Source organism: Theileria equi, assembly GCF_000342415.1.
Source record: "Theileria equi strain WA chromosome 4 map unlocalized gcontig_1105316255039, whole genome shotgun sequence".
In the NCBI taxonomy this organism is placed as follows: domain Eukaryota; phylum Apicomplexa; class Aconoidasida; order Piroplasmida; family Theileriidae; genus Theileria; species Theileria equi.
Genome location: NW_004668229.1, coordinates 398,968 through 421,444, shown reverse-complemented (window position 1 = coordinate 421,444; position 22,477 = coordinate 398,968). Strand labels below are relative to the sequence as shown.

General features: G+C 41.1%; 12 protein-coding genes across 12 annotated transcripts; 7 read left to right on the top strand and 5 right to left on the bottom strand.

Annotated features, from left to right (window-relative positions):
* Nucleotides 1–776: 776 nt before the first annotated feature.
* On the top strand, nucleotides 777–1,313 carry BEWA_053360 (centrin, putative; the record flags this gene model as incomplete). The annotated part of the gene is made up of 2 exons (XM_004832676.1): nucleotides 777–897; nucleotides 931–1,313. The coding sequence occupies 2 exons, from the start codon at nucleotides 777–779 to the stop codon at nucleotides 1,311–1,313; spliced, it is 504 nt and encodes a 167-aa protein (XP_004832733.1).
* Nucleotides 1,314–1,320: 7 nt separating this feature from the next.
* BEWA_053350 (hypothetical protein) lies at nucleotides 1,321–1,954 on the bottom strand. Its single transcript, XM_004832675.1, has one exon. It carries the CDS (start codon nucleotides 1,903–1,905, stop codon nucleotides 1,399–1,401), a length of 507 nt encoding a protein of 168 aa, XP_004832732.1. The 5' UTR covers nucleotides 1,906–1,954; the 3' UTR covers nucleotides 1,321–1,398.
* A 68-nt stretch (nucleotides 1,955–2,022) lies between these two features.
* On the bottom strand, nucleotides 2,023–2,756 carry BEWA_053340 (conserved hypothetical protein). Its single transcript, XM_004832674.1, has 3 exons — nucleotides 2,524–2,756; nucleotides 2,300–2,490; nucleotides 2,023–2,265 (listed from the first exon to the last, which is right to left on the bottom strand). Exons 1-3 carry the CDS (start codon nucleotides 2,624–2,626, stop codon nucleotides 2,242–2,244), a joined length of 318 nt encoding a protein of 105 aa, XP_004832731.1. The 5' UTR covers nucleotides 2,627–2,756; the 3' UTR covers nucleotides 2,023–2,241.
* Nucleotides 2,757–3,229: 473 nt separating this feature from the next.
* BEWA_053330 (hypothetical protein) lies at nucleotides 3,230–4,055 on the top strand (the record flags this gene model as incomplete). The annotated part of the gene is made up of 2 exons (XM_004832673.1): nucleotides 3,230–3,589; nucleotides 3,624–4,055. The coding sequence occupies 2 exons, from the start codon at nucleotides 3,230–3,232 to the stop codon at nucleotides 4,053–4,055; spliced, it is 792 nt and encodes a 263-aa protein (XP_004832730.1).
* A 338-nt stretch (nucleotides 4,056–4,393) lies between these two features.
* BEWA_053320 (conserved hypothetical protein) lies at nucleotides 4,394–6,250 on the bottom strand (the record flags this gene model as incomplete). Its single annotated transcript, XM_004832672.1, has 1 exon — nucleotides 4,394–6,250. The coding sequence occupies exon 1, from the start codon at nucleotides 6,050–6,052 to the stop codon at nucleotides 4,394–4,396; it is 1,659 nt and encodes a 552-aa protein (XP_004832729.1). The 5' UTR covers nucleotides 6,053–6,250.
* A 290-nt stretch (nucleotides 6,251–6,540) lies between these two features.
* Nucleotides 6,541–6,804, bottom strand: BEWA_053310 (conserved hypothetical protein; the record flags this gene model as incomplete). Its single annotated transcript, XM_004832671.1, has 1 exon — nucleotides 6,541–6,804. The coding sequence occupies one exon, from the start codon at nucleotides 6,802–6,804 to the stop codon at nucleotides 6,541–6,543; it is 264 nt and encodes an 87-aa protein (XP_004832728.1).
* Nucleotides 6,805–7,168: 364 nt separating this feature from the next.
* On the top strand, nucleotides 7,169–10,519 carry BEWA_053300 (conserved hypothetical protein; the record flags this gene model as incomplete). Its single annotated transcript, XM_004832670.1, has 1 exon — nucleotides 7,169–10,519. The coding sequence occupies one exon, from the start codon at nucleotides 7,169–7,171 to the stop codon at nucleotides 10,517–10,519; it is 3,351 nt and encodes a 1,116-aa protein (XP_004832727.1).
* Nucleotides 10,520–10,582: 63 nt separating this feature from the next.
* BEWA_053290 (RNA recognition motif domain containing protein) lies at nucleotides 10,583–11,059 on the top strand (the record flags this gene model as incomplete). Its single annotated transcript, XM_004832669.1, has 4 exons — nucleotides 10,583–10,603; nucleotides 10,638–10,689; nucleotides 10,757–10,948; nucleotides 10,986–11,059. 4 exons carry the CDS (start codon nucleotides 10,583–10,585, stop codon nucleotides 11,057–11,059), a joined length of 339 nt encoding a protein of 112 aa, XP_004832726.1.
* A 560-nt stretch (nucleotides 11,060–11,619) lies between these two features.
* Nucleotides 11,620–16,851, top strand: BEWA_053280 (conserved hypothetical protein; the record flags this gene model as incomplete). The annotated part of the gene is made up of 1 exon (XM_004832668.1): nucleotides 11,620–16,851. The coding sequence occupies one exon, from the start codon at nucleotides 11,620–11,622 to the stop codon at nucleotides 16,849–16,851; it is 5,232 nt and encodes a 1,743-aa protein (XP_004832725.1).
* Nucleotides 16,852–16,884: 33 nt separating this feature from the next.
* Nucleotides 16,885–18,057, top strand: BEWA_053270 (conserved hypothetical protein; the record flags this gene model as incomplete). The annotated part of the gene is made up of 1 exon (XM_004832667.1): nucleotides 16,885–18,057. The coding sequence occupies one exon, from the start codon at nucleotides 16,885–16,887 to the stop codon at nucleotides 18,055–18,057; it is 1,173 nt and encodes a 390-aa protein (XP_004832724.1).
* On the bottom strand, nucleotides 18,009–18,663 carry BEWA_053260 (conserved hypothetical protein). The gene is made up of 2 exons (XM_004832666.1): nucleotides 18,301–18,663; nucleotides 18,009–18,264 (listed from the first exon to the last, which is right to left on the bottom strand). The coding sequence occupies exons 1-2, from the start codon at nucleotides 18,635–18,637 to the stop codon at nucleotides 18,170–18,172; spliced, it is 432 nt and encodes a 143-aa protein (XP_004832723.1). The 5' UTR covers nucleotides 18,638–18,663; the 3' UTR covers nucleotides 18,009–18,169.
* A 255-nt stretch (nucleotides 18,664–18,918) lies between these two features.
* Nucleotides 18,919–22,439, top strand: BEWA_053250 (conserved hypothetical protein; the record flags this gene model as incomplete). Its single annotated transcript, XM_004832665.1, has 6 exons — nucleotides 18,919–19,323; nucleotides 19,359–21,414; nucleotides 21,449–21,972; nucleotides 22,008–22,204; nucleotides 22,239–22,286; nucleotides 22,328–22,439. 6 exons carry the CDS (start codon nucleotides 18,919–18,921, stop codon nucleotides 22,437–22,439), a joined length of 3,342 nt encoding a protein of 1,113 aa, XP_004832722.1.
* Nucleotides 22,440–22,477: the final 38 nt, after the last annotated feature.

The window sequence follows — 22,477 nt, the reverse complement described above, 5'->3', positions numbered from 1 at the left end:
ACGTTGCACGTAGACACCATCCACTCAGCTCCGGGAACGACGTGAAGATCAAGGCAGAGGAGGCGATTTACCAGGAGCATAACATCGAGGCTATCGCACTGCTCATCAAGAACATCAACGTTTTGCTGGCCAGAAAGGTGAGCTGATTAACGCTCGAACACGACCATGCAGCACCTCTTTACCAGCTCCACCGTGGACGAACTCTTACCGCAGATTCACACAGTCATGTACTGTAGCAACAAGCTGCGTAAGTCTCTCTCCAGGAATTAGACGACATGTGTAGAGGTTGAGGAGCTGAGGGAGGTCTACAGCCTCTTTCGCGAGGTGTTTGGGAGCAAGTACTGCCAGAAGGTTCTGGAAAATAGACTCGATTCGGTCGACAAGGAGGTAAGTTGCACTGGCAGCTCACGGACGAGCGCAGATGCTGGAGCACATGCATCCAAAGGTCCCAGACAGCACCGACGTGGAGAAGGAGATTGAAAAGATCTTGAACATGTACAAGGGACAGAGTAGACCGCCCAGTCCAAAGTCAGGTGAGGGTCCTCTTTTCCTTAATTTCTTCCCATAGAAGGCGGAATAAAGCTGAATTACACTACCGGCAACGTAAGTCGTTTCTTCCTCCGCTTGAGCTGGAAAACCTTTACAGAAGGAGTACGACGAAATTTTACACAGAGTGGCTCGCTTGAAAAGTGGTACAAATGTGTAGGTCAACCTGATGGGGAATACGACCTTCACACACTCTTAATTTATCATTTTATCATTTACACGTTGGTATTATGGTTTTTAATCGTAGAGATTATGCCGGTGATGTCAAAACATCAGAGTACAGCGGTTTGACCGACGACGAGATTTATGAAATCCAGGAAGCCTTCAACTTGTTCGACACCGAGGGCTCAGGTTTGTTTTTTTTTGACAAATACGCGCCATTAGGCACGATTGACCCCAAGGAGATCAAATGTGCCATGCAAAGTCTGGGCATAGACAAGAAAAATCCCCTGGTCTACCAGATTGTGGCTGATATGGAAAAGATGGGCTCCTCCGCCATTAGTTTCAACGATTTTCTCGAGTCGATTACTCTAAAGCTCGGTAACAGAGAGAGCAAGGAGGGTATTCGCCGCATCTTTAACCTCTTTGACGAGGACAATACTGGTACCATTACATTCCGCAACCTGAAAAAGGTCGCCATAGAGCTGGGCGAGAACTTGACGGATGAAGAGTTGCGTGACATGATAAACCGCGCCGATTCCAACGGCGACGGTCAGCTGTCGTTTGACGATTTTTACGCGATAATGGCCAAGCGTACTTTTGTCTAGATGTGTATTTGTAGATTGTACCTTTCATGTTATGCAGGCGAATGACCTTGCACGTATGAATGCTAGATGTGTTTGGGTCGGTTAGCTATTCATCATCTTCTTCAGTTTTGGCCCAGCGTGCCCATGCATTGTGCTTGTTGTTGGAGACGATCCTGAACCATGAGTAGTAGATGAGCATGGCAATGAACATGTTCAAGAATATGGTACAGGCTACATCGTTCCAAACGCGGCCTGCAGTACCATCCCAGAGGTCATTGTCCATGAGAAAGACCCACTGGTTGAGTTTGGGATCGAACGACTGCTTTGGACATCCGGCAAAGCAGGCGCGTCCGAAATCAAAGTTGTATGAGACGAACATGGATTTTCTGGCCCCGCTTTCTCGTGCCCTCATGAGAAATCTTCTTATACCCCAATAGACTGGGCCTCCTCCGGTTGGCGGTCCAACTTCCTTTATAACTACGGGTGCGTAGAGCTTCTCCACCTGGTCGTTTCTCGCGACTTGAGTCGAAAAGTGCCTCGAGCACGTGGCCTGGTACCTGTGGAGCGTCCTCCACGGCGAATACATGGAGCCAACTTTGTTGATACCAATCATGGTGACGTTATTTCCATTTACGCGTCCCAGATTGTGTAAATGTATAAGTGGAACGAGTTCGCCTGGAGGTACAGCGGGTTGTCATTGGGTGGGACAAGAGTCATGTATTTCATGTAATTCAGAGCAATTAGGGTCATTCCCGTTTCATTTGGGTATTTTTAAATTCAAAGTCGCTGGAGACGTGCCTCTGGTAGAACGTCGTGATGAGCTCGCCATAGGCGTACCAGCACCCGGACGCTAGAACACACGCCAGGCCCAGGACCAAGATATTGTACATTTCCGAGTAACCCATAGTTTCCTTTAGCCTCTGTATTTGCCACAGAGCCCCGTTTCCCATCAGAATCCAATGTGCTTGAGGTACTGCCAAACGTTTGTAATTGAAAAAAGGACTTACCGATCTGATTTTGCACTTGTGGTTCCCCTGTATGACAAAGCAGTCCTTGGTGTCCACGATCTTGGCTCTTCCTACAATCTCCTTGAGTTCTTCCTTGAGTATCCTGCGGTTCCCCTTGACCTTTCTCACGTGAGTAAAGACCAGACTGTTATTGTTTCTGTGCTTCACAAACACAGCCAAGTTGTCGGACGCTGTTTTCTGTCAAAATTTGCCCTCAACGTTACCTGTTCTGTTGATGTGGAATGGAATGGCGTTTATCTTCCTCCGGAGAACCGCGTCAATCTCGGCTTGCAGTTTACTGTGGAAAAGTCTGAAGGTGAGTCTCATTAGACTTTGCTACGAAAGCAGAAGGTCAGTGTCTGCGCTCTGCAGCTCTACACATGCGTTTTTCTCGAAAACAACCAAACGTGTATATTTGCAAGGAGAATTTTCCTCGGCTCAAGTATTTTCCGCGCAGAAAAAGTGTGTAGTACTTGTGTCGTAGCGGACGGATTGTGGGAATCCGAGGCTCACGCTTCAGTCTATGAAAATGCGTTCTCAGGCGTTTCGGTCCTTGTGGGAGAGACTGACCCAAAACTTGACCAATGAGACCAAGTCAAAGTGTCTCGTTTTGGCCGTAGGATGTTCCTACGTCTACGTTTCCGGCACTGTGCTTTACGTCAGAGCGCGGACGGATTCTACGCAAGATTTTACTCGCTTGGAAGGACCGGTGTCTCAGGTAGGTTGTATCTGCTCTCTCATGACCCTTTTACAGTTCTTCACGAGTAAATTTGTATCGCACCTCTCTCCTTATATCCTGCCACTGTTCGTAAAGGGAGGGTCTATGAAGACTATTGACAAGAATCTCACTGATAATGCAGATAAGCTCGGGTTGCGCATCTTGTCCTATTCTGGTACGTCCTTTCTTCGCCTTTAATCTCTACAGCGCTGATGAAAATAACGAATAGCAGACAGGCTATTGATTACCTCTCCAAACAAGCTGAGGCATCTGATGGATTTTCGAAGCATATGGAGGTGTTTAGAGTATTGATAAATGATTTGATACATCCAAATGGCTCCTCGAACGGTGATTCGGATGACCCTGTTGAGGACAAGAATAGGCAGATTAATAACTCTGACTTGCTGTTCAACATGAAGATAAAGAATTTTGAGAATGCTCTAAGGAATATGAAGCCAGAGGATCGCACGCTACCGTATGAATATATAAGGGATTTAGTCAAGTTGTCAGAGCTGTATCCCACAATCACATCTAGAGAATCGATATCAAGGGTACTCTATTTGCTTTTGGAGGTTGGTCCATTTATGGAATTTACAACTCTTTTAGAACGAGAAAAATACAATGTCAGTACTCGAGCATGAATATGAGGTCTTTGAAAGCAGCTCCTTGATTTCTACTCAAGAGGACCAGTCTGGTGTTCTTTCATATTTCTATTCAGTAAAGCTTCCAACGTCATCATTCATATCCGTTTTTAACGAAAACTTTCCAATCGTTTCAATACACTCTGGATGTTTGAAGACGATACAAAAGATAGCCGGTAAAGGTATTTTTCATGCAAGCGATTTTAAATGCGCAGAATATACACTACCTCAAATAAAAGTTCCATTTGTGTCGAGACTCTGGCTCAAGTATAGAAAAGAGTTTACAACATTTGTTTATGCATCTGAAGTCTCAATTGGCTATTCATTTTTCAGAAATGTTTTCTCCCCTGGAGTTCCAGGTGCCCCAAAGTTTTTAAAAATTCAAAAGGTAATTTAAGCAATACACATTACAAACTCTTAGATAATGTCTGATGGATTAACCACCACAGGGGGAATTCTGACCTTTATTATCGTATTGGCTACACAGGAAAAGGTCATACAATCGCAAAAATATTTTGACGACGGGAGATTCATGGTAAGGTTCCAATGTTGATTATGGAATTTGTAGCTTCCTATGAGTTTGGGTCTATGCTTGTCAACTTTTACGTCAATGGCAATGATAGCTTCCACACAACGTTTCTGTAAGTTTAAAATAATTCCTACACCACCAATCTAGTTTTTGTCCCTCTCGCAATATCTGCTTTGGCTATGTCATAAATGTATAATATAATAAAATTAATGAGCAAAACAATTTGGATTTGAACCTTTTAAATGCTGCGATATGAGCTCCAATTTGTTTTGTATGAGATTTATTGTTACATTGCTGTGTAGACAATTTATTGTGGGATTTATGTTGATTGTTGGAATATTGCACTCGTCTGAGATGTTTTTGATCTTGTCTTTTAGATGACGTAAAGCATCAACACTTGACTGCCTGGAGACCCTATTAAGTACCCATTTCGTAGTAGGATTGGATAACTTTAAACTTTGAGCCAGTTTTAGGTCTTTGCACTCTAGATCACTTGAGGGTTGTTCAGGGTTGATTGATTCAATTTGTGGTGTGAGTTCGTAAACTTCCGGTGTTTCTGATACAGACATTTGGAGCATACCTTCAAAGTTAAAATCTTGTATATTATTATAGGGCTGATCTCTATTATCAGATATTATGGTACATTCAGAAACATAGCTTTTTATTGTTGACTGAGAGCTGTTGGATTTGCATGAGTTATCACAAGAGGTGTTTACATTTTGAGATCTAAACAGGCTTCTTGATCTTAACCTATCGTTTATCTCTATAAGGGAGGAATTTTGTGATTTGTATATGGAGTTGTCTTCCATCAACCTCTTGTTTTCATTCTTCAACCGCTGTAATTCATGTTTATCATTTTTTAGCGTTTCAAGCAACGTGGTTATCTCACTCTTCAAATTTTCATTAATCTTGTGTGATTCTTGTAGATTGTCTTTAAAATAATCCAAGTCCTTTTGCAAGACTGCTACCTTGTTGGAGAGTTCGAACTTTCTCTTGTTCAGTTCATCAATTTCGTTTTTATGCATGTTTTGTATGATTTCTTGCGATGATATTAGGGACTTGTTTTCTTGAGAGTAGAGATTTATTTTGTTTTGCAGCTGTATTTTGTCTTTTAATGCCTCTTGGTTATGCTTTCTTTCAATGATTAAATCAGATTCCATGTTTTGAAGGTTTTGTTTTGTAAATTCCAGCTCCTTCATCACCTTTTCATTTTCTGCCTTCAAAAGTTTGTTTTCCTCCTCCAACCTTTTATTTTCTAGTCTCGTTTCAGTCTGTGGTTTTTTAATTCTAATACTATTTTGCACTGTCTTAATGTAATTAACTTGCGCATTCAATCTTGAGTCTATTTTGGAATGTCGTAGTGCAATTTTATCAGAGCAAGAGTCTAAATCTCTGTACACGGCCATATCAGTTTGGTCACTTGGCATCTCAAGTTCACATTCAATCCTGTGAGGAATCCGCCGTCCTATAAACCTATCGAAGCGTGCACTTCTTTCAAGGGGATTATAATACCTGTAAGAACGGGCTGATGAGCTGCGCAGGCTTCCAGATCGCTTGTTGCTCTGGAGCTTGAGTCTTTCCTTTGCTACTCTATCTGAAAACGTAAGTTGCCTTGCACTAGTGCGGTATAGATCATCAGAGTCGCGTTGATAATTAAAATCATTCCTAGTTTCGCGCAAACCATACAATTCAGATTCGTATTCATCAGAATCCTGGAATATGTCGATGTACCTCGTGACATTATCGACTTCTCCGGGCTGTTCCAGAATGTTTGAACTGTATCGTTCCAGTAGCGTCTCATTTTTTATTTCCAGCTTCTCCGAAGGAGACTCATAGACGAGTGGATCTCCAATTTTGTCTTCCATCCTTTACTAGAGCCAAAGCCTACGAATGTCACCTTTTATGTGTACATGAACACTAGTAATACGCAAAGCTTTGGACTTGGCCCAAACTCTGGTACAACAGGTCTACTTGTCGCTATCGTTGCCACACCTCATGTAGTGGCCTAGTGTCCGTTCCAGGTGCAATTTGGTGGTTAATCGTTGGAATGCGGAAAATTAGTTAAAAATTAAACTGAACGGCACATTCCGAGGAAAATGTGTGAGCGCTATCCCTGGAATTTGCATGCGCTGTCTTACCACACACATCGGACCAGGTGGCCGGAAATCCTGCTCTATTATTGTGCTTTATGCTCAGATTCACATGGATCGTCTTTAGAATTCTCTACTGGAGCCTTGTTTGGGCCAAGTGACGCGAGAGGGGCTCCGGACAGGGGAAAACACCAAAAATCTTCGTCATATAATCACACACTAGACATTTTATGCATTAATTTAACATTATATGTACCAAGAGGTCATCCTTCGCTGTTTGAGAGAAATGCGTGGCGCTTGTGCATCAGCCTCCTCAGGATGTGAACCAGGGCGTTAGGGTTCACACCTTGCTTGCAGAGCTTGACCAAAAGGTTGAGAAATTCGCGATCGAGTCCGGTATCCAGCAGTTTTGAGATTTGATGGATCAAATCTGGGAGATTCTCCTGCGCTTTACCGTTTTCTTCCGACTCTACCCATTTTTGTGCCTTCTCCGCCGAGATTTTACTTGAATATTTGCTATAATCCATGTAGAAGCCCAGACAAGTTCGTTTTACAGAGAGCACTTGGTTTGCATAATTGTCGTCTAGACAAGGCCGTACCACATCGATTCTAGAGGAGAGTTTTGGCTTTGATTCTGTGATTTATTTTTAAATTTGTGTATCGGTCCTTGATATTGGTACTGAAAATAAAATTTGTGTAGCTCTACACCATTCGATGCGCCGTATACCCAGTTCACGGCTATATACAAACATGTAGACCCCTTTATCAATGTTATGAGCGTAATAGTAGACCACTAATTGCTTTGCAAGAATCCGCATTTCACACACTTGGTCACAACCCAGAGGGTTCCATTGTCTAGTTCACAGAATTGACACTCTGTCCAAGCAACACATGGCGACGTTTGGCGGACTAAATATGTCGATATTTGACGCAGCTGTTGATCGTTTTATCGATCAACATGCCAACGACGAGATGTTGGTGGACGTTGAAAATCGTCAGTGCAAACTGGTTACTCCACTAAAGAGTATAGAAAATGCCGAGGATCCACAGGCTTTGCTGGAGAACATCAAGACTGTTTTAAAAGTTGAGACTACACCTAGATTAGAGTCACAAGAGCCTGTCAAGCGTAGAGCATCTCTATCATCGAGAGCCTCTTTTGAGGGTCCCAAGAACCGTACAGATACATTGGAAAAGAATCGCAATGAAATGATCTTGGAACATGCGGAGGCTGTCATTGAGTACCAGCGTGAACGTATAAATATTTTGGAAAAGACAGTTGAACGATATAACGCCGCCCTCTCGAAGACTAATGACATGCACAAGGAAGAAGTACAAAAGTATGAGGAAAACAACAAGGAATTAAGAGTACAAATGCAGAATATAATCGCTGATTATGAGGCAATTTCAAAGAGGTATGAGGTTGATATGTCCGAATTTGAAAAGCTCAAGATAAAGTCCTTGAATGATGACTCAGAAATGATAAAGAGGAATGAAACCATCAAGGAATTGTCGACAAAGTTGAATATTCTTCCAAAGGAGAATGAGTTCCTGAAGGAAGAAAAGGAGAGGTTGCTAAGGGAAATCAAGCACCTTAAACTTGAAATATTGCCAAACCTTCCAGAGCCTAGCAAGAATCCTCGCCTCGATACCCACTATGTTGGAGAGTCTCACGTGATTTGTGACGTTCGAAAGCGGGAGACTGCCGCAATGGGAAAGTGTCTGATCCAAGTTGAAAATGATTTGTTATCGTACAAGAGACTATCTGAAGATCAGAGGGTAGAAATTCAGCGCTTACACAGCATTATAGATAATCTCAAAGCCAGGGGTACATCTAGACCAGAACAGTTCATCTTATCTGCGCAGAAGCAAATTTTGCAATTGCGTCATTTATTTGCAAATACGGTAAAACGACAGGATGTTGTTGAGAAAGAGGTTACAAGAGAGCACCAGAACGTTGGCGAAGATGACCTCAACAATAGGTCATTACACGCAGCATATGTACTAAAGAGCACCTCTGAACAACGTGACATGTATGATAAACTACTAGAGATTGTCAAGAATGCCATGAGTTTCAAATCGAACACGTCCTACTTTTATAGATGCACGGCTTTGTACTCCTTTGTGGATGAAATAGAATCAGAATATGAATCACAGATGCGATTATTTGAAATAAATGACGGAGTTATACTCATTCACACTTTGGCTGAAGATAGGGAACATGTAACATCTACAGATCGTCTTCCTCTATCAAATGTGCAAGTTGTAAATACCGATTTTGGGAACTTGCGTTTCATTCTCAAAGAAGACGACATGTATCATATAATAACATTGAACACTTCTGACTTGTATAATCGCATGTATCACGCTCTTCAATATGCAGGATTCATTGTCGAAGATCGTAGACTGACCATTTACTCTAGCATTGATTTATCAACATTGGAACCAGAAGATCATTGGCCAAGTGATTTGATCGCAATTCATTTTTCACAGGCTATCAACTTTTCTATTAATCAGAGTGACTCGCTATTTTCTTGTATCCTTGATACTACACAAAGTGTTTCTGTTATATCGGATATGATTCCCACCCTTTTATCCTATGATCAGGATCTCAATGCTCTTATTGCATATGGACCAAATTTAGCTAATAGACCTAGGATATTCCCTTGCGATCAGTGTGTTTTATTTCGCATACAAGGATATGATGGAGATATTACTATTCCTGTGGCAACGTTCCCAAATGGACTTCCAATCGATTCATTTTTTAACATACCATTCACAATATATTGCATGGTTATGTTTAAAAGTGTACAGTGGAATAGCAACCAGACTCATGATTGCAGCTCTGATGCATCTCCAAGCATATCTACTGAACATAGTACTTTGAAAAGTGTGGATCTTAAAATTTTGTATCTTGTTCCTAGGGACTCTAGGTCTTCCATAGCTCTAAATGCCCTCATCAAGAGGATTAGGTTCTGCACAGAAGAGATGTTGGATATCGATCACAGTAGTGATGGTGAGCCATCTGTTATTACAAGTATCAGCAAGGATGAGGAGACATTTTACAGATTTAGAGATAACTTCCTTGAGCTATACATTGATTCTAACGACAAGCCTGTTTTGGTGGATACAACAGCAGATTATTATAAGATAAACAGTACGACCAGTGAGGTTGCAATCATAACCAATGTGAATTCAGAAAAGAGGGAAACTTATGTTCTTGCAATAGATGACAGAGAGAAATACGAAAAGTTTTTGGCAGACCTCAAGAACAGTGAGTTGAAGCTATTAAAGGGAGATATTAATAACACACTTGGGCAGGTTTGCGTAGTTTCAAAGGGTTACATTCAGCTCTATGACCAACAAAACTCCCCAATAGCAGTGCCTATAATTGTCTTCCAACCAACAAATACAGCAATTCACGTTGATGAAAAATTGCGTAAGATCATGATTATACAAAAGGCCGACAAGGTTATAAGGATGAGCCTTGATTGCACGAACCCGGTAGAATTCTCAAGATGGAAGTTTGCTCTGACTTTTAGCGGATTTTTAGAACATGAGGAGCCCGACGCGAACATAAACTCAGCACTAAAAGAGTTTATATTCCCAATAAAGATATTTGATGAACAAGCCCCCGAGGAGAGACGTGCCTTTAATGTCTTCCGCGAGAAAATACTCTTGTATACCCACCCTGCCGCGGACGATCCATTCTTGGTTTGGGAGAAGAGTGACTTGAGTATTGAAAAATATGAAAAGGAGAGACGCTTGCGTCTATATACTAGAAAGGGTAGCAAGTTTGAGGAACGCTTTGATTTATTAATTCCACTTTTGACTGATTATCAGAATATACTCGCTGTCTTGGGTCAGTTTGAGTATGTATTTGAGAAGCCTATCAAGAAAATCACCCTAAAATATCAGTACGTTGTTGCAAAGCCCGGAACTATATCTCTACATGAGACAAAGTACGACAAGACAGCCTTGATAACGCTCAATAACAGCGAGTACAAGTGTCAAGTAAAGTCTGCAGGGTTTATAATTAAGTTTACACCCACAATTACTACCAAACGAACAATGAAGCTGGTGTTTAAGAAGGAGCATAGCTTTAGAAGATGGCTGCTTGCTCTAAAGGTTGCAGGATTCTTGCCACTTTCGACTGAGAACATTCCGGTGTTGTACTTTCCCACAATTATCTACGGTTTTGCGTGCACGGAATCAAAGTCGTTGTTTAAACAGTATAGAATCTAATGTTATGGTGGAACTCTTCTTCACCTTGCCTAATTATTTAATTTTATACTTACAAGTCTAGAAATGTCAGAGTCTGTGGATAGAGTTTGTTTATTTTCTCCCAGTAAAATGTGTTTAGGAAGGCGGCGCTGATATGATAGTGGACAGCGGAGTCGTAAATCCCGTAAAATGTACGTCAAACGTTCTTGGTAGACTTATAGCTTTCTTAAACGCTTTAGAGTTCATAATAACGTGCAGCAATCGAGGGATGGATCGTATTGGTCACTGGTGTCCACGAAGAGGCCCAGGAAGAGGATGTGAGGGACGTTTTCGAGAATTACGGAACAGTATCGAGTGTTCACTTGAATTTGGATCGCAGAAGTGGCTACGTTAAGGGCTACGCTCTCTTGGAGTACAAGTCCCGTGAGGAGGCGCAATCAGCCATCGACAGTTTGTTTTTATTCATTTGATGGCACCTAATGCATAGATTTGAACGGTACGGAGCTGCTTGGCAAGGCGATTTCAGTTTCATGGGTCTTCCGGGAGACACCCAAGGGGTAAGTCGTTTTTCCGGCTAATTTCTTCCCAGGAGCTCTAGGGAATAATTGTACAATTTAAGCTATAGCAGTAATGTAATATCTACTTTTACTTTTCTAGATAGGAGCGTTGCTACGTCCGTCAGTTTACATGTATGCCGATATATCGGCGAGTATTTCGTTCCAGTCCATAAATGGGAGAGTATACATGTGACTAGAGGAGGCTGTGGACGGCCGGTTAGGAATGTGTAGATACAGGCCGCTTTGACGCTGGCCGGGTGGAGAGCTCCGAGGGCATGGGTCCCGTTACATTTGCGATATAAATACGTGATGCTACGATTACCGGGGAATTGGCCTGTGTCGCTGATTATTGGTAGTGAGCCTATGTGTTACGGCAAATTGGGCTCCTGTTTCCTGTAGGCCATTTTGACTTTAACCTTTTATTATTTTCACAAAGCGCCAACTATATCGACAATTCATATCATATATTTGGCTAATACGGGTTACATTATGGTTTATACAATTTTTTAGAGGTTATCCCCCAAGTGTAGTTTTTTGTTGAGGTCCTCACGTTTTTAGCCAATAATGGATGACATTGAAGATAAGGCGTCGTTGGAGGGGTCATCCGACCAGGAATCCGATGTTCAGAAGAGAAAACGCGCGAATTCTCCAGAGCCGGATCTCCCAGGCGAAGATGTCGAGGAGGAAACCAAAAATAAGAAGCAGGTAAAACTCTCAAAATCCCTGCTTGCAAAGGAGAATTACCTGGACACAATGGCTGAAGAATCAGACGATTCCGCGGACGACAACGAGGAGAGTGAAGAGTCGGAGGACGACGAACTCGACGGTGGCATGTCATCTGAGATCCCAGAGGAAATGAGAGACTTTATCATCGATGAAGTTGAGGAAGAGGAAGAAGTCAACCCTCCAGATGACGCCTCCGACGTTGAATACGAGCCAAACAAACTGGATGAAGAGGATCTCGAACTCATTGCTGAAAATACCGGTGCCAACTGGAAGAAGGATGAAGATGACGACGATTATACCAGCAAGAACTTGCGCCGTTTGAAAAAGGGAGCTAGGCAAGGAAAAGTTCACTCTGACTATGATGACTCGTGGTTTGAGGAAGATGAAACAGCAAGCAGAGCCTTTGAACTCAGCGATGTTTGGGCCACTGTAGCGGAGTGTTTTGGCGAAGTTGATTTGGTCGTTCAGATCCTCAAGAACGAGCGTGTTGTGCAAGCTGCAGAAGAAGCTGTGGAATCTGACTATGAAATTGAGCAGGAGGAACAGCAACAGCAACCCAAACCAGAGGAGCCAACTCTTGAGAATTATGCAGATCCAGATGAACTTGCCAGGGAGTATTTGACCAAGGAGGATGATGAGATTCGTGCTGTAGATCAACCTGAACGTTTGTTTATAAGGTACAAGGATAGACCAAGGTCTACAGACCATCGAGAAATACAGAATGAGGCAACTTGGATGACAAAGCGTCTTTTATCCGAATTTAGCGCAGATTTATCCAAGGATCGCATCAAGAAAGCATATGAAAGCGTTTTCAAAGACACATTTCCTACTCAGGAGCAGCCACCCTTTCAGGATACCAAGGAAAAATGCGAAATGGTACTCAACTGGTTGCTCAATGAAAGATGGGAAGTTCCATTCATACTTTATCACAAACGTCATCTAGTCTGTCCACCCCTCACTGATGCAATCGTCTGGAGAATCTACCAGTTGGATTCAGAGTGGGTTAGACTAAGCAGCTTATCTTCAGAGATACAAAAGAATATTGAGCTTATTGGACACGAGAAATTACCTAGTGATGTACTATACTACTCGATAAACTTTGATACTATTGAGGATTTGATTGACGTCTCGAACCACCTACTATTTCATTTCCATACACAACTTAATCCACCAAAAGTTGCAACCGTGGAACCTGTACAAAAGGAGCAAGAAGTTGAAGAAGATGATTTCGAGCCCACTTTTGAGGTTGAGGACGATATTTTTGGAGATTTTGAAGTTCTTGAGGAACCAACACATGGTTCTAGCCCCAAATATACACCTATAAACTCCCCTCTTTCTCCAGATGCCGTTTCAGAAGTACAAGCAGCTTTACAAGACTTTCCCATTCATAGAGCTAGCCCAGATTCCCCGTCAAGTGAACCAGTGTCAGGTTTGGACGCACAAGATGAGCAAGAACAACTGGATGCTGCAACCCCAATGGATATAGAAAATGAGGAGCCTATGGAGGTAGACGAACCTGCCCCCGCTCATGATTCACCTGTAAAACATTCTCAAGAGGATCTTGGACTAGGTGAAATGGATGACGCAGAACTTCAAGATATGGAATATGACGATGATCCATTATATAATGCTGATGCAGTACAATCAGAATCCCAAGGAAATGTAGTTGCAAGTCAGTTTACAATCCAAAAAACTACAGGGTTCAGACGCAGAGATACGGCAATACATCTAATTGGATCTTGTGAACAGTATGGATTGCATGAAATATGGAATGATTATATTGCTAGTGCCGATCAGTTATATGCGGTACTTGAAAAATCTCTAGTCCATGGATCATCCGATCTTAGGATAAAGATGTCAGATGTAAGGGAAACTTGGAACTTGTTAGGTGCCACCGGAAGTTTGGAAACTCAAGTGGCAATAGAGGGAAACGAAGAACAGCAGATTGAAGATATATGTTCACAATACTGCACAGGTCCATATACAACAGGAAAACGTGTATATAAGGCATTGGTAGATTACCATGCAAAAAAATTGGCAAATCACATATCCATAAGACGTCTACTCCGTGATTATTATCGCAATTATTGCAGTATTACCTGTACCACCACACCCAAGGGAGAGGCTGATGTAGATGTTGCTGAATCATCTTGGTTTTGCAAACGTCTTTATCGCTTCCCATTCAGGAAATTAAACATGCATTCACAAATGCACTATGACTACCCTAGAAATTTTAAAGAGAGAAGGGATCGTCTGAGATTCTTGGAGGACAAGAGGGAAGACTCAAAACTAGTTGAGCTTTATTTGCATCTTTTGAATCTGGAAAATGATGGTATGATAAAAATCACTATTCACCCATTAAACGCAGCTGAAACTGCGCCTTGGAAGGATGATGCATTCCACCAAAGATTTGGTGAATGGTACGAACGTTATAAACAATTGACTTACGCAGCCAAGCAACTCGTTAATGATACATATAGAGAACAATTGGAGCACCAAAAATCCATCCTTGAAAGAGAAGAACTTATGCTCACTGAAGCTGAGGATAAGGATAGACACTGGAGAAGAAACTTGTTGGATCAGCTTGCCTTTGCTTATTGCCCAAACAACATTTCTAGCCACAGTATATGGAAATATGTACATCGTGCAATTCTTGACCGTTTAGTAAATGTAGAGCTCATACCAAAGTTTAGAAAAGAGATTCGCGAACTATTGCTCAAGAAAGCACAGGCGTCTGTAATACTACACTCCCAGCGTATGTTACAATACAAGTTGGATGTTGCGCCGAATTTTAATGATACTGTATTGGCATTGGTAAACGATTCTGCCAGCGATGGATTACGGGTGCACGCCTGTCTAGTGAACAACTTTGGCGAATCAAAGGCTAGCATCGTTCTAGATAGTCTTTTGTCGCTTGCCATCAACACAAAATTGTCTGGTTACACAAGCTTGCCAAATTTCCAGCAAGTTATGTCTGATGTAGACATTTTAACTTCTACCATAAAGGCACACAGACCATCTGTTATTCTGGTTGGGTTAACAAACATTTATTCTCTTGACCTTTACTCTAGAGTTGAAAAATACCTACTTCCAAAGCTTGACACGGATATATCACTTAAAAGAGCATCTTGTGAAGTCCCTAGACTCGTTTCTACAAGCACAAGAGGTGGTGATAAGGAGGATCAAATGGCATTATCTCTTGCTCGTTGGTATATTGATCCACTCGCTGAAACTTTGAATCTGTGGAAAGTATACGATGAAAATGTTCTACTTAGACTAAAGTTGCACCCATTGCAATACATGATCCCGCAGGAGAGATTTCAGTCAGCTCTGGAATCTACTATTGTTTCTGTTGTTTGTGACGCGGGTGTTGATATCAATAGGGTGAAAAAATGTCCTCATACTGAATCGCAATTACAATTTATAGCTGGCTTGGGACCGCGCAAAAGCTTAGAGCTCACAAGAATGCTAAAGTTTTCAACAATTTCTAATCGAAGTCAAATAAAGTTGAGCCATTTACAAGGAAAGGATGATATTATCGGTAGTGTGGTATTCCTAAATTGTGCCTCCTTTATCAAAATTAGCCAATCAGAAGCTACAGATTCCCTTGACACCACTCGTATCCATCCTATAGAATGTGGTTTCATTGCAGAGAAATTATGTAATGGATCTCTGGATGATGAACTGAGCGGTGAGGAGGCCGTGCAGGAGATTTTGGCTAATCCAACAAAACTTGATGAGCTTGACTTGGAAGCATATTCACTTTTGTTGTTCGAGCGACAAGATATGCCTAGAATGCTTCCTTATCTTTTATTTATCAAGGATGAACTCCAAAGCCCATTTTATGATTTTAGATTACCATTTACGCAGCCTTCAAGTTCTGAAACATTTTATGAGGTTCTTCAACTTGATAGAGCTGCCTTGAGGTCAGGATCGCATGTGCTGTGTCGTTTTGACGACTTGTTTGATAAATTTGCAAAAGCAACGGTTCTTCCATATCAGCTTCGCGCTCACATTTCGGATTATTATCAATTCAAAACTGATGTACACAGGTCTTCTAGGGAATATAATAGAAACATCAATCTTAAAGGCGAAACGTTTAGCGCACGTGTTGTAAAACTTGACTATGATCCTATTATAGAGAATGGAAGAAGTACATATAGAATTGAGATTAGTCTCACAGCGTACCAGAGAAAGTATATTCTAACAAGATTCCTGGCTGATTTGGAGGATGAGCACATTGATGAATATTTATCACCCCTAGTAAAGTTCGATGTAAACTATTCTAAAAAACCGCTCTTTACCGAATTTGCCGAAAAGAAAAAGATTCAGTATAGACGTGCAATAAGACATCCTTGTTATCGCATGTGGCCTCTTCACAAGACAGTTTCATTTCTCAAACAAGCTGAGATTCCTGTTGGTGAATGTTGCATATGTCCAATGAGCGAATGGGATCGCCTAAATTTGGTCATAAAGACATGTGTAGACCCCTTTAACTTTGCAACATTTGTGATTCATGAGAAAAACCAAAGGATACCAGGGGAGCTTGGAAAGGAACTCTACATACAAAAGGAGAAATTCAATAACCTCGACCAAATTATAGCGCAATTTTGCGAAACCCTCAAGTTAAACCTTGAGGAATTTTATACACATCCAAAATATAGGCAAACCTCAGACTATAGCAAGGTGGAGCGCGACCTCATACAGGAGAGCGCATTGAAGCCAGATAGTATCACATGGGCTATTATACCACCAAACCCCAAGAGAAAGACATCATCTGATGGTGTTAACAACCCTCTGCGTTTTACCCTCATGGTTATTCCTCCAGGGTTTTCAATGATTTCGCAAGATTTCAGGAGCCTTCAGGACCCAATCTACGTTGATCACAAATGTTTTAGATTGTGGACTCACTCTGAGAAGTCTCTTCGTGATTTGATTGCATGGTGGAAGGAGTATGGGTACTGGCATAGGAACTCTGAGCGCCAAAAGTATATTGACGAAAAGCGTAGATTAATGGATCAATATGCCAGACAACAACACCACTACAACGACTCGCACATGCAATTTTAATTTTTATACACACACTTGAATATGTACTGAGTTATGAGATCAGTCGTGAGGGTTTCCTCGGGCTCCAGTTTGCTGAAGCTGCTTAAATACCTGAGTAGATGTGTATGCAAGCCTTTGCCGACTGGATCGTCTTGTGTCTCTGAAAGGACATCTTCTACCTTGAAAAGTGGAGAAAATAAGAATAGGATAGGTTTATACAAGATTAGAGTGTCGAATAGCAACAGAATCCTATGCGGAGGTCACGAGTCCTTTCAAAGTGAGAATAAATACGGAAAACCCAGACTTTCATTCTATTTAATCACTAAAAAGACTACATTCTATGTTGAAAGGAAGATAAATCTATCAGAGGAAGTCGGCAAGAGCCTCAAAGTGCCATTTTATAGGCTGGACGCGATTACACAGAGACTTATTTCGCTAATTTCTGGCAAGAATATCGAAAAGTTGGTATACAATGACGCAATAGACCTGTTCTTTTGCCTGTACAACTATTTTGGAGTTCAGATTTACAACGTTTTTGATATCGGTTACTTTTATTCTTTGCACAGCTTCACGAACAATTTGAGGATTGAGGCTCAAAACCACCGCCAAATAATCGCAAAGTACTTGTCAACCTATGGACCGAAAGCGTACTTGAATCCTGCATCATTCCGTAGGAACAAGTCTGACATTGACAGTTTTGTGCACATTTTAGACAAATACGATCTTGAAAATATAGCGCTTTTGCACAGAATAGGAAACTGGCTGTATAACAATGTGAGTATTGTTAATTCAGCCAGTCTGAATTTAAAATTTGAAAGCATTTACAGGGAGCTGTTGACCAGATACCCGAGGACATATCTTTTAAAATCCAAGTCTCAGCTGGAACCGAGTGCTATGAATTATAAATCATTCAGAGACAGACTCTTTTCCAATATTGTAGAGTCAGAACGAGGGTATACTGTTACCTGTTTGGACGATGCCACCTTTTTCAACAGCATCCTAAAGTATCGCAAGGAGAATAGAAAGCAGATAATTCTCTATATGAACTCGTACATTATAAATCAGCATTCCAACACTATTAACCCCGTATATGGTTTGGTGAGTGAAGAACACTTTAAACAGTTTATCGATAAGAGAGTTGGCGATGTGGTTGCATGTTCACATACAAGGTATTTTATTTACTTTGCACAATTCGTCTCAGGAAAGAGTGCGATTTCGAGTTTTTAAACAATATTTTGCATATACGAGTCGATAGGCTTTACGGGAAATCCCTTATATACAGTTTGCGCAGGAAGGACTTGGTCCCACTGCATGACTTTGGTAATAAATGAACTGAACTTTATTCGTCTTCAAAAAAGTCGTCAGCACCCCAACTCCATCCTTGGTCGCCGTCATCTTGAAATGGGCTGGTATCGTTTGTATTTGTCATATTGTCTGTAAGTATCATTAGCTACGCTGTGGTAAACAAACTTGATGAATTGTCCGCAAAGTTATCGTGAGACGAGGGATTGAAAAATTGTACTGTTCTAGGGCCAAAAATGGAATCTACCATTCTTTGCGCAAACGACCATCCGATACCGTGGAGGACTCCCTCCTTTATGACCTGCAAGAACCCTGGCTTTGCCGCCGGCTGTTGGTTCCTCATTTGCATCATTTGTAGTTCGCGTATCTTTTCCTCGAGTTGTTGTTGTTGCGTACTCGTCAAGTTGCTCGTTCCTCTGGGCCTAATGCGAGCGCGGCCGGAAAAATGCCTCGCACACTGCGCATTAAGCGTAGAGTTCAAGATTTTAAAATTTAAGGATCTCATGGTTTTTGTTCCTGAGAATTTCTACTGATTTGGTGCTCTGGGATTGGGGCGGCCGTGTAGATGGCGGCACGGTGGCTGGCCCATAAATTGACTTTAACGTACGATGCCCAGTGATTGAAACCGTGGGAGTTGCTTGCTAAGTTACAATGTTACGTTATAATATCGCAGAGTTAAAGATATTTCAGTGGAATATATGAATGTGTCTTCTTAGGCAGTTTTTACACAATTTGTGTAAAGTTCGAACGCCAAAATCCTGTGACACCTGTCTTAATTCAAGAAAAATGTCCACGGGAAAACATGGAAACTTTTATATTGCGACACAGCGGCTCGACACACCATCTCATCCAACAAAGAAGAGAGTTTCTGCCATTGGAGGAGCAAAACAGCCCAGCATCATGAGATTTACCAGGAGCTATTTTACAGACAACCAGGATTCCTTGGCAGCCAATGCCAAAAAGGGACATGAAGAAGGAGCATCTACGCCTTTACAGAATGAAAAGCTGGAGAAGCTAATAACGTCCTTTGGCAAGAATTTCGAGTTTAATCGCGTGATGTTTAACGATGACAATGTGCTGAATACACTCATGGTTAAGCTGAGATCTTTGAGTATCGATATTAAATGGGATCTCACAATGGAGAATTTTACAGCTGCCTGCAAGTACGAGGTCCCGTTGCCATCTGGCAAGGTTTGTTTCCCATGACAGCATCATCAAACATATAGGTACTATCTGGAGTAACTTATGCGCCAAATAAAAAAACCGCAAAGAAATATGCGGCTCGCATAATTGTTGCAGAACTGAATCCTCCAACACCAGAGGAAATCTCAGCCATCACAAAATGGATCGTTTCTATTCACAAAAACCTCTCAGGACTGAAACAGATAGACATTAAGAAGTCATATAATGGGAGTGAACATGTTTGTAAATTGGTCTGGGAAAAAGATGGTAGTTTTTATAATGCCCAGGGGTCTGGAACGACCGAAAAAGAGGCTGAACTCTATGCAAGTCAGGCCATGCTACTCGAAACCTACAACTTGAAGAATCTTGAACCGAATAAGCATGAACAAACACCATCGCAAATGCAGATTGATACAACAAATGAATTGAGCAAAAGTGATGTTGGAAAAATAAATGAACTACGGTATTCAATAGGTTCTAGATTAAAAATAGATCAAAAAGAAAAAATAACTGTATCAGGGAAAATTTTTGATGCTACTTTAACTTGGTCATGGACAGGCGATGATGGAAAGCCCATTACCAAGGTTGCATATGGACAAGGGCTCAGCAAAGCTGTTGCTAGAGCGAATGCTGGCAAAAATATGCTTGTTGAAGTTGGTATTATTGAAAATGTTACACCAAAAGAAACAAAAGTGGCTACAGAAATTAGAGATATGATAAAACGCAACATTAAAAAGGCTGTGGAAATGGCATCTGAGCTAATTGAGAATTCAAATTCTAGTGCATGGAGGTTGTTTTTTCCACCACTCTGGGAGGATATTATGAAGAGACAAGACAAGACGTTGATTACTCCTTTAATTAATGCATTGAAGTCTGGATCTTGTAACGATTCTGAGCTTAAACAGATTGAAGGTGTAATTCCAACTGATATTTGGACAACTATGCTCTCCAAAGCGATAATGCTCACAGATGATGATTTCGTCAAACATCTATTTGATTCCATAAAGACTTTAAAACTAGATCCTCGGTATTTTTATTCCTTAGACGCTAGAGAATATTATCAGCGCTTTAGTTTAATGATAACAATGGAATTGAACGCAATCGTATCTAGTACATTACTGATGAAAAAAAACTACTACCAATATTCTAATAAAATCCTAAATTTACGTAAAACGAGGATAGTATTGCCACATTTGGCATTTAATGGTCCTATTACACCGGATTATTTTGCATCCGATCCACTTAGAGAGGGAAACATAGTGGTTGTAATTCCATTGGATGGTAACATAATAACAGGCAAATCATGGGAACAGGGTTTCTTTGCAACGGTAACAAAGGCCAAAGTAGAAAATAGGTCTATTGACTTGAAGATGAAATTTGTTAATAAGTTGATATATTCTGATGGTGATGAGTGCTTTAGCAGCGAAAATTATGGAGTAGTGGACATAACTCAAACGATATCTTATAATCGCATGATGGGTGCTCTCTTGTCTTTATCCCACTCTATAATTCCGATTACCTCTACACGAGCGTATACTTATACCTACGAGATTCGTGACATTTTATTACACAAGGCAAGCTATCGAACATTTGAAGATACTAAATTATATTCTCTACCAACACCTCTTTCTTTGACGCCATCTCAAACCGAAGCTTGTCTTTCTGCAGTTAATAATAATATAACTCTTATTCAAGGTCCTCCAGGAACTGGTAAAACACATGTAGCATGTGCCATTATCGATTCTTGGAGAAGATTACATCCACAAGAACGTATTTTGGCGGTATCAGATTCAAATGTCGCAGCTGATACTCTTATTGAAGCTCTTTCAGCCTGTGGTATTCCCGCATTGCGTATTGGATCAGGTTCTGAGTATGATCTTCAGGAGGAAGGTATAAAGGATTTATCACGATACCAAGCATATCTATATCTTAAAAGCAAACATAAATACAAGGAAGCGAATTCGCTGAGAACTGTTTTGTTTATGGAAGCTATTAAGAACAACAAGATAATCATTGCAACGTGTATAGGATCTGGAAGTGATCTATTGGATAACCTCCAATTTTCATTTGTAATTGTGGATGAATGCGCACAGTCTATAGGTATGTATGATTCATTCTCATCTTTCTCTTATAGAACCTGCGAACTTGGTTTCGATTGGCAGGGGATGTAAATCCCTCGTTTTAATTGGTGATCATAAACAACTTCGACCTACAATCATTTCAAATACGGTCGCTAGATCTGGTCTAAGCAAATCTCTTTTGGAGCGTTTGGTTGATGAGAATGTGGTACCTATTTGTCTTTTAAATTCACAACGACGCATGCATCCAACAATTGCTGAATTCTCCAACCTTCATTTTTACAATGGTATGCTTCAAAATGAAGACGTGGATGATATCAACCGCCCACAAATAGCTGGATTTAAGTGGCCTGTTGCTGGATACAATTTGTGTTTTGTGGATATAAGTACGGGTACTCCATACAACAATTTTGAAACACCGTATGGGACATCTAAATACAACCAAGTTGAGGTAAATTGTGTAATCTCCATATTGAGGTCATTTTTGGCTGCTGGAGACATAGAAGAGAGACAAATTGGAATACTTACGCCATACGATGCCCAGAAAAATGTTCTGCAGAATCAAGTTAATCTCATTCAGGTTTCACAAATTGTTAACCTTACAACATTTTATAGGGTATAAATGCCAAAGCTATCAGCATTGACAGCGTGGATGGGTTTCAGGGAAAGGAAAAGGACCTTATTATCTTTAGCGCAGTGCGATCAAACTTGAACAAGGACATTGGATTCCTCAGAGACCCAAGACGCATGAACGTTATGCTTACCAGGGCTAGACGAGGTCTAATTATAATCGGGGACCTATTTACACTCTCGTAAGACTATTTTCACACACACATATGCTTTTAGGAATGATTTTGAGAACTGGAGACAGTTTCTCAACTGGATATACTCAAGGTTCGTACACTGTGCCTACACATTTTATCCTTCATACACAGGCAACTAAATATTCACATTTCGCAACTGGGAAATCACCTGGACCCCGCCTTCTCTGTACCGGTAACACACTCGGAGGCGCACCAGCTACAAGCTACAAACTATATGGAGTAGAGCGAGAGCGAGACTACTTCATTATTGTGAGGAGTGTC